This window comes from Pochonia chlamydosporia, chromosome 1 (assembly GCF_001653235.2).
Source record: "Pochonia chlamydosporia 170 chromosome 1, whole genome shotgun sequence".
In the NCBI taxonomy this organism is placed as follows: domain Eukaryota; kingdom Fungi; phylum Ascomycota; class Sordariomycetes; order Hypocreales; family Clavicipitaceae; genus Pochonia; species Pochonia chlamydosporia.
Genome location: NC_035790.1, coordinates 1,960,565 through 1,972,669, shown reverse-complemented (window position 1 = coordinate 1,972,669; position 12,105 = coordinate 1,960,565). Strand labels below are relative to the sequence as shown.

The 12,105-nt window shown below is 50.7% G+C and overlaps 4 protein-coding genes across 4 annotated transcripts; all 4 read right to left on the bottom strand.

Annotated features, from left to right (window-relative positions):
- Nucleotides 1-23: 23 nt before the first annotated feature.
- VFPPC_00482 (oxidoreductase) lies at nucleotides 24-2,051 on the bottom strand (the record flags this gene model as incomplete). Its single annotated transcript, XM_018280491.1, has 2 exons — nucleotides 24-1,912; nucleotides 1,991-2,051. The coding sequence occupies 2 exons, from the start codon at nucleotides 2,049-2,051 to the stop codon at nucleotides 24-26; spliced, it is 1,950 nt and encodes a 649-aa protein (XP_018148614.1).
- Nucleotides 2,052-3,158: 1,107 nt separating this feature from the next.
- On the bottom strand, nucleotides 3,159-4,097 carry VFPPC_00481 (Ribulose-phosphate 3-epimerase; the record flags this gene model as incomplete). The annotated part of the gene is made up of 4 exons (XM_018280490.1): nucleotides 3,159-3,425; nucleotides 3,480-3,725; nucleotides 3,798-3,924; nucleotides 3,982-4,097. The coding sequence occupies 4 exons, from the start codon at nucleotides 4,095-4,097 to the stop codon at nucleotides 3,159-3,161; spliced, it is 756 nt and encodes a 251-aa protein (XP_018148613.1).
- A 770-nt stretch (nucleotides 4,098-4,867) lies between these two features.
- On the bottom strand, nucleotides 4,868-5,481 carry VFPPC_15155 (CFEM domain-containing protein; the record flags this gene model as incomplete). Its single annotated transcript, XM_018292908.1, has 2 exons — nucleotides 4,868-5,308; nucleotides 5,395-5,481. 2 exons carry the CDS (start codon nucleotides 5,479-5,481, stop codon nucleotides 4,868-4,870), a joined length of 528 nt encoding a protein of 175 aa, XP_018148612.1.
- A 1,909-nt stretch (nucleotides 5,482-7,390) lies between these two features.
- On the bottom strand, nucleotides 7,391-8,759 carry VFPPC_00478 (carboxylesterase-mitochondrial 37S ribosomal protein YmS2; the record flags this gene model as incomplete). The annotated part of the gene is made up of 3 exons (XM_018280489.1): nucleotides 7,391-7,557; nucleotides 7,644-8,464; nucleotides 8,539-8,759. The coding sequence occupies 3 exons, from the start codon at nucleotides 8,757-8,759 to the stop codon at nucleotides 7,391-7,393; spliced, it is 1,209 nt and encodes a 402-aa protein (XP_018148611.1).
- Between the last annotated feature and the right edge of the window lie 3,346 nt (nucleotides 8,760-12,105).

Sequence of the window (12,105 nt, the reverse complement as noted above, 5' to 3'; positions counted from 1 at the left end):
TGTCCTCTGTTCCAATCAGCCCATCAGTCAGAATCGCTTTCCTCCGGCTCCGCGAATGCCGTAAACGCATCTTCATCATCTGACTTATCTACAGCAGGCCCAGAACCACCCTCGCCATTGCCTTCTTCTTGCTCACCATCTTCCTCCTCATCATCACCCTCAAGCTCTTGTATATCAAAAGTACCTGAGATATCCCACCTATCTCCCTTGGCCCTCCTGCTCACATACTTGACAAACTTGAGCGCGCCGCTATCCCTCAGCACAACGGTCATCTTATTCCACGCCGCAGCCTGGAAAAAGAGGATGTTGTCGTCGTCATTTGACGACTTGTAAACGGCGGCATCTTCATCCTCATCTTCATCGTCATCCCCAGCCATGTAGACCTCTACACCGCCGACATCGTCTTCATCCTTTTTGGACTTCTCTCCAGATGCTTTGGCCTTGCCCTTTCCTTTACCATTTACCTGGCTGTCCTTGTCCTTGTCTTTCTGTTCGACCTCGTCTCCCCAGCCGGGAGTGGGAGTCATGCCCAGACCAATCTCGAGTCGAGGTTCACCCTGGTATCCCGTGGCGAGGGTGTAGTCACCGCCGCGGCGGAAACGACGCGCCATGAGGTCGTGGCTCTCAATGGTTAATCCCGTGGCGACCTGGAGCCAGTGCCTGAATTGTCTGCTGGGGAGGAGGATGTCGAGGAGTTCGGTGATGGGGGATTCTTCCTGGGATGTGCGCAGCTGGTCTGGCTGGCTGGGCCGTTGGTACAGGTAGCGGTGCTTGTGAGGGGGTTTGGACACCTGCCAGGGGGTGGACTTTTCAATAGTCTCGCTGTCTTGTGGGAGGGATTGCTTCTCCTGCTCTTCAATGTAGTCCTTTAGTCGCTGGGCAAACTTCCGGGACAAGATGTCTGAGAGTGTGATGCTTGAGTTCTCGCTGAAGTGTTCCGAAATTTGGTCCAGCGTATCAGGCGTCAGGTACGTGGGCGCGATGTACTTGAGGAGGAATTCCAAATCTGCCTCTTCAAACTCATCCCCGCTAGAGTTGAGGTTCTCGACCTTGACGGGTTTGGCCTGGGGTGCGTCGTACTGCGCCGGATTGCCCTGCAGCTGCATCAGACTGCTGTTCTTGGCGTTCTTTTCCTCCTCGCCTTCGATGTACCCGTCCTCTCCGACCTGGGGGATATGGAACCAGCCGCTGATGGCCATGCGCACTCGTCCATTGTCCTCGTCCAGCTGCTCCTTGGTCTGGGCGTGGTACACCTCCTCGACATCGTGGAAACTCTCGCCGGGCTGGACGGCGAAGAAACTAAGCTGGTTCCACGCCGGGGGAATCACCTTGACACAGTCCGGCAGCGGTGTCTTGGCCACCTCCCCGTCTTTGCTCTCAATCTCCTGGACCGGGAACAAGCGCAGAGCACCACCCCATTCCGGCTTCCACGGCTTATCGGGATCTGTCAAGTACAGGATATAGCTGACTCTGCGGCTACCAATTACATCGTCATGGCAGAGCAGGAAACAGCCGGGGGTGTAGACATTGATAGCCATGTCAGTCTTCCTCCCGCTCAGCGGACCACAGCCAGTAATGCCCGAAACATAATCTCTAAACGTCTCTGAGTAAATCGCATCTCGTAGGGCGAGCAAGGACGGCAGCTTGGACAGGGACTCGTCGTCAAGGCCGTCCAAGTTGGCCAAATCTCCAGATTGGTGAATCTTGTAAATATCTGTTTCCTTGGGCGTGAACTGCACGTTGTTGCGGACTTCGTCTCGAACAGACCGCAGGAGCTTGTCGTCGACCAGCTCATGGATCACGGCGTGCTTGTATGGTGCCGAGGTGGCATATTCCTCGGTGTAAGAGTCCAAGGCTGACTTGTCGAATAGGCCGCTTCGGAATCTTTTTTGCGCCTCCTCGGATGAGAGAGCTGTTTGGCGAGGAAGTTAGGTCAGTTACGTGTTCGTAGGTTTTGGTGCTTGCTCCGGCGGCGGAATGGTGGACGTACAAGGTTTCGATTTTTTGGTGCTGGCTTCTTGGCCATTGGGGCTTTCTGCCTTTCGTTTCATGGTGAAGGTGTGTTGAAGTCAATTGACTGCCTGCAATTCGTTCAGATGAGGTAGATTGGCATTTAGCAGCAGGCGGCAGGGCCAGGACTTTTGAATAAAGCGTCTTGCGTTTCTTCAAGATTTGCGCACCAAGAAAAGAGGTGGGCCAATGCTGTCAGTCTGGGAAATTTTCTGGGCCATGGCACCACCCAGTCCATCAAATGTCACCAGAGTTTGGCACCAAACCACATGCACCTGTCCAATGCCCACTGTAACAGTCAATTGCCCTGTGTCAGTCACCGAAGTGGCTCTGGGACTCTCAAGCATCTCTGGAGCAAAGACAATCTGGATTCAAGACCAATCATCGGCGCAACAAACACCATCCAGTCAGCCCAACATCCTTCATCGCGAATCGCATCCAATCATACATTGATCTAGCATAACACATCTCTTGCACAGCTTTGCATTGCATGGAAGCGCTCAGACGATTTGCAACAGACGCCGAGCCAGCAAACCTTCTATGAATGGGCATCAGTCGCCAGTCAGAGTCGATTCCCCTGACGCCCGCGTCCATGACCTGCATTCTGCCATCAATGCATGTAAACGCCAGCGGTGGATTGGTTAGTTTGGATTGATCTAATGACGCCTTGCTCTCCGATTGATCTTTTCTTTGTAACCCGGTGTTTCATGCCTGAACCTCTCAAAGAGATCATCTCACAGCGCTGTCTTTGCGATAAATATATCCTAGCGTGCTACAGGCGCTGAGAGGATGTAAGTCATTGGCGGCTATGCATCCATAGACCCGTGACATTTCGTGAGGCTATCATTCCTCAGCCAACCACTAGTGGTGGTGTAGAGATGGCATATCGTAAACTTCGCCATGATATCCATCTTTGTCGAACGACATTGCAAACGCAACACCATACACAAATAACAAGAAAGTTCATCCGTAATGAATAGTCACATTCACTCAAAATAGAGTAAAAATGGCACCGAGAGAGTATTGAACATAAATCACCATAGCCACCTATGAACCAGCTTCAAGCGACATCCCCATCGTCTAAATGATCTTCCACCGTCTATCCGTATATACTCCCTATTCAAAATCCCCAAAACCCACCACATCACTCACAGTCTACCGGCCCTCGAATCTACCGACTTTCGCAGCAACGAAATAACCTCCGACGGATCCTTGGCGCCGAAAACCGCACTACCAGCAACAATAACATTGGCACCAGCATCAGCTGCCTGGTCAATCGTCCCAGGGCCTAGTCCACCGTCCACTTCAATGTTCAACTCGGGATATTTCGCTCGCAGAGCTTGCACTTTCGGAAGTTCGCTCGCCATAAACTTCTGGCCGCCGAAGCCGGGGTGCACCGTCATGACGAGAACCATCTAGTTTTCAAGCAGTTAGCATTCAACTGTACCTCATGAGTACGCATAGCTTACGTCTGGCTTCTCTTTGGGATCAGTGGCGTCCAGGATATCCCATAGTACATCTACGGATGTATCTGGCTTGATGGCAATTCCAGCAAGCAGTCCATTATCATGGATATACCGAATAAGCTCTTTGGGGCTCGTCTTTTTATCTGATGTCTCCTCGGGGCTTTCGGCTGCAGTCGAAAATGCCGCTTCGTAGTGGAAGCAGTACAAGTCGCAACCGGCCTTTTTGAACTCTTTAACCCATTTTTTGGGCTAGAAGACGAAATGACGACATCAGATATGCCCAATTGCAAGAGTTTGCTGGCTGGTCCTGTTGGTACTTACCTCTGCAATCATCATATGGCAGTCAAACGTGCCTCTGCCATGAGCAACGGTCGGTTTGTCGACATGTGATCTAATCTTGGCAACAACGGGAGCTCCAAAGGTAATGTTGGGGACAAAGTGGCCATCCCTACAGCTGAATTAGTATCCTTGAACGAGGTCACTCTGTTGCATCTGGTCCGCCTACATGATGTCGACGTGCAGCCAGTCGGCGCCTTGCTCCATGGTACGAGCACAATCCTGGCCCAGCTGAGCAAAGTCAGCGGACAGAATTGAAGGCGCAATAATTGCCGGTGGTGCCATGGTGTATCTTGGTTAGAGTCGTACAGAATTGGAGGGCTGACGGTTGGAAATTTGGGACAAGGTGGGAGAGAGCTGTCTTGTCGCAGATAAGAAGCTCTGGCTTAGGTCTCTGATGTCAGTGGGGTTCAAATGTTCTTGATTGATGTCAAGGTGGGAGAAGCGGGTAACCCGACAAGGTAACTCAACATGGCGGGGATTTGGGCTGTGCGAGACCCTGATTTTCCAGTCCATGTCTGCTCCAGACTCCATGTCCAGCAAACTAGGTCATCAACCTCCACAACAGTGGGCGAGATTCAGAGCTGTTGCTGGGTCGGGGTCTTGTGGATAGAGGAAGCAATGGCCGACTTCGGGACTGTCAACAATCCTTCCAGTTAGAATGCTTGTTTTGATGCATCCAGAGCCGGGTTTGCAAGGTGGGAGCAGATTTGACAAGAAAGCTCATATCAGAAAAGTAAATTCAATTCGCAATGTAAAAGTCAATGGCATTGGTCGCTTCGCAAGAATCACGACAGAAGGCACGCAGTACTTCACAGACTATGTGAATCAAGTAACATTCTTGAATCAAATTTGCCCAGTTTGCTGACAAAAATTACTATATACACCAACGCTCGTCCACAAGCTATGCGTTCAAAGCTATCGCCGTCGTACCACAATTATTTCCCTGCTTTACATTAGGCACTTCAGCACTGGGAAGTACCAGCCCGCAAGCACCGCGGTGTCTAAACAGTATCTAAACAATCTCACTCCGTACTCGCTCACAGGAATCAAATTTAGAGAGCAGCAGCAATGGCCAACGCAGCACCAAGAATACCACCCGCATTGCCATAGGCAGGAGCCGCACCGCCAGTCTTGGTCGAGGAAGCAGCAGTCGTGGCGGCAGTTCCACTGCCAGTGGGTGCATTCGTAGTCTGCTCGGTAGCAGTGGCACCAGCGCCAGTACCGGTGCTAGAGTTGTCGGTCTTGGTTGCGGTAGATCCAGAGGCGCCCGAGCCGGTGCTGCAAACAAGCTGCTTGGGAGTGTCGACACCGCTGGCAGCGCAAATCTGATTAGCGAAGCTAATGGTAGCTGCGATATCATCCTTGCCACAGTCCTTCTGGAGGCAGCAGGAAATGCCGCCGATAAAGTCCTTGTTCTTGCAGACGCAGGCAATGTCGGCGGGCTTGCAGCCGGCAATGTTTGTTCCGGAGATGTAGGACGAGACGCAGGAGTACTGTGAGGCAATTGGCCGTTAGCAATTTCTACGGGTGGACGCATTTCGAGAGAGTTTAGAGTTTTATGCGGAAAGGGGTTTCATACGGCGCATTTGGGGATCTTATCGAGCTGGGGGAGCTGTGCGGCAGCGAAGCCGACGGCGACGGCCAAGGTGACGAATGAGGACTTCATTGTGACTGGAATTTAGAGATCTCTGCAAAGAGGATAAACGGGGTGCAGGCAATGTCGAAGGGACGGATGGTATGTAGATTTGCGGTGTGTGTGATGAAGAAATTAGAAGGTTTGGCGGGAGAAGGTCCAAGGTTGAAATGAGACTAGAGACATGGATATGGATGGTCCGAGGAGGGACTGGAGTTCAATGTTCAATGTTGCTAGTTGCGCCTCCACGTCAGATTGCACAGTCCAGAAGTCGGACCTGGACTAGGACGTCCATGTCTGGTGCCACCGCCTCGATGACATGGAGCACGGAGGACTAAACTCATTCAGTCTGGTTCCTCGATTGGGCAAGCCCATACAAACCCAGCCACTGCAACCACGCGGGCGGGTTCGAGGCCATGCATCCAGATGTCAATTAATGCACAAAGTCCACAGTCCGAACATCCATTTGAACAGGGGTAAATGGGGAAGCCCCGAGTTGGCACCAGTAGGAAGTCAAAAGTATTTGACCAGCAAAAGAGGTATCGCACATCGCCTTGTGTATCATCAGCATGATGGGATATGCTAACGTATACAAGGACAAAGACAAATACTCTTGGCCACGGACCATTTCCCAGGCTACTTTACCCCAGAAACCAGCCACGGAGAGGGCACAACCAGCTTCTCCGCCTGCATTGGCTGGTGCCTTGAGATGACCATTGCGTGGTGTGGTTGGGGATCAACCTGGAGCCATCGAGCATTGGATCGACCTCATTTCAAGCGTGCAGGGAGAATGTGGGTTAGTTACCATCGTCTCTCGGTCACGAGCCACTCTCCGTCCAGAGTCCATCGCATTCGTGTCGCGCTTGTCGAGCGATCAGTTGTTAGTCTAAAACCAAACCTGGACATGCGATTCCTTAAGTCTATTAACCAGAATCGTGTGTCAAATCACAAGGAGATCAACCAACATTGCTTTGCATTGCCGCTCCAATGCAACGTCGAATATGTCCGTGTCCTTTATGGAGGTTCTAGCCGCTTGAAAAGGCCAGTCGTGTGAAATTCACCGCCTCAAGTTTCATTCAAAGTCATCAATATCTATGGCGTTTGACGGATGTGATATACGTACATCCTAGATATTTGAAAACATTGAACCTTGACGGCTCCAGTCGGGTTTGCAGGCAAGTCCATTACTAGTCTTCGAGCAGTCGGCCAAGCGCATAGTCCATCAATACGCATTGCTCGATTTTGTGGAAGAACAACTTCAATCACCGTCACAGACCGATAGACGCGCATAGCGGTGCCGATTCTCTACCGCGAATCTGCATTTTACACGTCTACTTTTGGAGAGAGTGTGTTTTGACGCGTACATGTCGTCTCCGGGTACGCAATAACAACCGCATTGGTCAACATCTTTCAGCTCTGAGATGTCAATTGGTACACTCACTCGCATATCAGGCGTTTCATCTACTACTTCTAATGAGTAATTGCAATGGCACAGACCCATGAGCTTAGAACAACGCGTCAGCGAAGTTACGATGCGAGTGTGGCGATGCCACAGTCCAGAGATGTCATGCCACGATTCAACGCAACCTCCCCAAGAATAGTCACATTCAAAAGGCCGGTGAAGGAAAAGTCGCACGAGTATCCTGGCCTTGGAAAACCGCTACACAAACCCAATGGCTGCGGAGAAACTCCCATATTAGTTGTTATCTATTTGCGTGACAAATATGCTGATGATTCAATTCCATAATTTCTCGTCCTGCGAGGCCCTGTTCAAGTACATTGTATATCGTAACAAGGAGAAGCCGTCATTAAGTCTTCATCGTTAAAACAAAACATGTCAAAGGAAGTTGCACCAGCGATGGCTCCAAATGCCAGAGAATGTGTCCAGGGATGACGAGAGCCAGTCTTGACGTCTATATTTCAATGGCATTTCTTATAGATCTTATACCTTTTTACCCTGTTTCAGTAGATCCGATACTTTGGGCGGTAGCACAAGCGCACTCCTGTCATTCCGTCTGTAAAAGTCTGCCAACGAAATAGCAGTTTGCTCAGGAATATCCTCGTGAATGAAGTGGCCGGCTTCTGGAAACACTTGCAGCGCGTATTTACCTTGACCAATATGTCAGCATTTCTTTGCCCGGTTACTTGACAAAAGTGACAGTGACTGCAGTATGAGCACATATTCCAAAGCCTACCTTGCATCTGACCGATTGTCAACTCTGTATCCAAGCGGTCGGTCCCCGCTAACAACAGCAGCTTTCCTCCCTTTGCACCCAGGAACTTTTTGCTCAGTCCTACGAACCAGTCTTCCCAGAACGGTTGGGTAGCCGCCAGGTTGGTTCTCCATCTCCACGGCCTTGAGGAATCCACAGATTCATCCTGCCTTAAAAGTGCAGGCACCGATGTTCTGGCTGATACCGAGTTTCGCACAGTGCGTGAACGTATGTGCCAGTCAATGGCCGTCTCAACGCTTGCAAAACCAACGGGCCGCGTTGAGAGATATGTTTGCATACTCTGCAAGGCGTCCATGGCTGACCCTTCCACAACATCAAGCACAGCATAGCCGAGTAGGGAGGTTCCCAACTTGCCGGTAAAGGCCAAATCCGTCACAACTGCACCTCCCAACGAGTGTCCGACCAGCATCACTGGTGGCAATTGCTCCCATCCCATTTGCTCCTTGGTCGATTGAACCATGAAAAATAAGTCCGCAGATAGAGTTGCAAGGTGAAGATCCAGCTCTGAGCCGTCTGGTGAGATTGTAGATCCATGTCCCCGGCAATCAATGGCAAGTATGCCCGCTGAGGGAAGACGCTTCCGAATTTCGGAACTTACCACCGCGAACGAAAGTGCCGACGAGCCGGCTCCATGATGCAAGACGAACAAAGGGCCTTTTTCAACTGGTGACGTGAGATAGGCGTGGAAGGTCAAGTTTTGACCTTCACTGGTCTGCATGTACAGCTCCCGCTCAAAGTACGTCGTCCATGGTATTGGCTCGAGTGTTCTGCCCCGAGCGACCCTGTCCAGAATCAGCCTTCCGATTCGTGACGTGGGGGTGTGATAGACAGAATTAAATAAGATATTAAATCATACCCTTGCGGACGAGCAAATAATTTTTGGCTTGGTGTAGGAATGATAGTACCGGTTGATGATACCGACGAAGCTGATGAGGAGTCGTCATCCATGTGTTCCGGCAGCTCGGGCACTTGGTCCCCAGCCTGGCCTTCTTCTTCCTCCTCCTCATCCAGCTCCATAAACGGTTCCGGCATGAGACCAAGCTTTTGTTTAGCCCATGCTCGCTGTAGATCGCTCATGGCGGGTTGTCTTTTGTGGCTTTTACCCGTTATTGCGCCTGCAGGAACTGGCGTTTGCTCGGGGCCGGGCTAAGGGCTTTTGTTACGACGTTGATGTATTCTGGAGGACAGTGTGGATGCCTTTCGACGAATCTGACCTCGAAAGGACTACCGTTGCGTCCTTGTACTCTTTTAGAGGCCCTCAATCGGCAGTGTAAGCTTAGCTGAGCTCGCTCATAAGCTGCTGTGTCCGGGTCCCCGTGTTGTGAACTTGTGATGTGGTTTATGACATCGAGGTTGGAGTTCTGGATGTGGGGTTTCCTCATACTGTGCTATGTCTATCAAGTTCCATGCATCAATACCGTGCGGGCAAAATTTCCAGCAAGGGACCCAGAAAGCTGTCCAATCCTGCTACCCTACAACAAAGAGCCTCAATCAATCAATCATGTTAGTCTTGTATTTGGAAACAGAAACGCTGCATCATCCGACAGGACGAATGAGTGGTGGACCAAGCTGACGTGCGACCACCTCTGCCAGCATTTGCCTATTCCAAATTGATCAGCTACTGGGTCCAGGGAGTTTATTTCTCGGCCAAGTCTAGGAATACCAATTGTTTTTGAGCCTTGGCTCTCATACGGCTCGGCTGCACTCTGGAAATGACCTACACATACATATCAGACAGCATCATGGGATACTGCACCACTGATGGCACTGTGGTTTCCTCGACTCAAGTACATGTCATCACACTCATGGCCATTCGTCCAGGCAAAACCGGTATAGTTTCTTTTCCAAAGCCAGCAGCAATTAAACACTGTTTGAGAATTGCGCATATCACATTTGACCCCTTATCCGAACACCTACCCCATATCCCCAAGAAATGCCGTGACTGGGGTTGGGGTATTCAACTTACGAGTGAAAGCATCAGCAAGAATATACCACCTACGGGCACGCTAACAGCATCGGAGCACCCATGTCCTAGCTGTAGTCTTGCTTGTCGCCCGTTGAGCTCTCTTGCAACACTCTGCAGCGCCCTGGCTGGCCGTCTCGGCACTGAAGAGGCTGATGACGAGTTTCTGTTCAAGTCAGTCGCTTATGGTCACCAGATCAAAGGAGTATGCATAGATTCTCTACTGTGTGACCCGACGTGCGTCGCTGAGCGAGAATACTACGCGATTGTCTGTCCCAACCCCTTGGGCCCGGTGCCTCTCACGGATATCAATTTTCTCCTGCCAGGTGGAAATAGCGGAAGCCCAAGGGTTGGCCAGGGTACTGTTTTCGCATAATTTCTTTTCGGACAAGCCACTACTCTGGGCAGGAAAGGTTTGGTGGCACTGTCTGGGAAAGTTCATGGAGTGCACACATGCACAATACGAGAGTATACTATCAAGTCTTGACTGAATCCTTTCATCAATGCCGGAGGAGCTTCCGAAACCATGGCACGCAGATCGTTGCACGGGGTGTGTCTACTCTGCGCGGAAGTTTCATATAACTTCATGAGACGCAATTTAAACATACAATAGACTAGCTATTCCCCAGTTTTGCGTTTTACCTCATAGAGCTGCGCTGGCGTGCCCCAATTTCCGTATCTAATTCGCAGCTGTATGTATAGCTGTCAACGATGGTAGCGTATGGCTGCAAAAAGGTACCCATCGACACACGTCTTATAATGTAGTCTCTCACAGACTGTATGTTCCGTGATTATGTTATGCAACTTGGCGAATATTTACTGATGTGACGTATATCTTACCAGATCCGAGTAACAAAATGTTTGCCGTGGAATGAAATGAAAGAATCTTGGCATTCAAAAGGTCTCGTTACTCCATCTTGATCATTCCTCAATGGGTGTTCTTGTGATACTCCGAAATTATGGCGCTGATCGGCTCCAATGGGACAAACTTTTCTTCTTTTTACATCGAAAGTGCCGCGCGGGGACCAGGTGAGACATTGATTCTATGCTCCAAAAGCAACAGCCCTTCGTGGCACCATCCTGCTGCTGATCCTGGCCAGTCACAGTTATAGCCCAGGTTCTCAACGGCTGAGTGCAGATTCACTGCCAGCCTGTCGGATCAACCCACTGCAGACAATATAACGACTTGTCCCCGGTGCTGAAAAGCCCCGACATGGTTGCCACTTTTGCGGGCAGATCCATAAAGTCGTGTTAAGCGGTACCAAGCCCATAGTACTACCCCAAAGATAGGAACAAAAGCGAAGCCATTCCCAGGGATCTGTTGTATTGCATATCTACATGTTGTACGAACCATGGCAGAGTGTGTAGCGACAGAGTCAAGTAGACGGCCAAGCAAAGACTTGTAGTGGCAATGCAGTGGTTTGAAGTAGCTGTCTGTTGGGTCAGTGGAATAGAATAAATTTAGCCTGAGCTCGTGAAGTTACTTAACTGCAACATGCCAACACATTACTCAAGAGCATTGTGTCCGCATCCTCTTGTGGACACTCACACAGTTTCTCTCCCACGGCCCGGAGCAGATCCTAATTTGTCTAGGCAGTAGAAGCCCGGATTTTGATACTGCCAGGGTCCAAAAGGGCCGCCATCCACTAGTTCGAAGTGTTCGAGGGAGCCAGGCGTTCAGGTGCATAGCTGACTACCTACCTAGGTAGTTTCGTGGGCTCATGGCAGAGTATCGACTTCGGTAAGGAGGAGCCAGGCTGGTTGGTTGATCTCGCAACGCGGAACTAATTACCGGCTGGCCTTGCACATAATGTGGGTTGCTGACTAGGTGGAATGGATACAGAGATGCTCCTCCGGGTAGGGAGAGAGACCAGAGAAGGCATATGGTTGTGGCCATGAGCGTGCTGTGCGGCCACGTTGGATGTCTCCAGGGCATCGGGGCGGAGTACGGCCAGAGTGGACCTTCTGCATGTCGCCAAATATGGTCTTGACGGTTTTTTGTTTTAAATTAGCGCGAGACCTGTCAAGCAGACATCATCTGGAAGGGACCTTGTATTATGGTGAGCACGTCGAAGTACGAAGTGTTCTCCATACTGCCTCTGCATCGTATGGAGTAATGTGCTCCTTGCGTTGACGCTTGCGAACTGGGGGAACCATCCGCGTTGCCCGCCGTCTCCCGTTGTGGCGCCAGACAGATATATGAACTTTACGGCATTCGCACGGCCAAGATATCGAAAACGGCCCGTTAAATACAAGAGAGAGGCGATCATGGTTTCCATCGACCTTTTTTTGAGCCTTTGGATCTCGGTCATCAATGTATCAAGAGAAATTATGTCCTTTGTGAACATGCGAGTCAGAGAAAGCGCAACGGAGTAGCGACAGGGGTCACCCTGTGTTCAATTGAGAAGTCGAGCCTCTGGGGAGGAGACGTTGCAATGCGTTCCAGGCCCCAGGGATTTG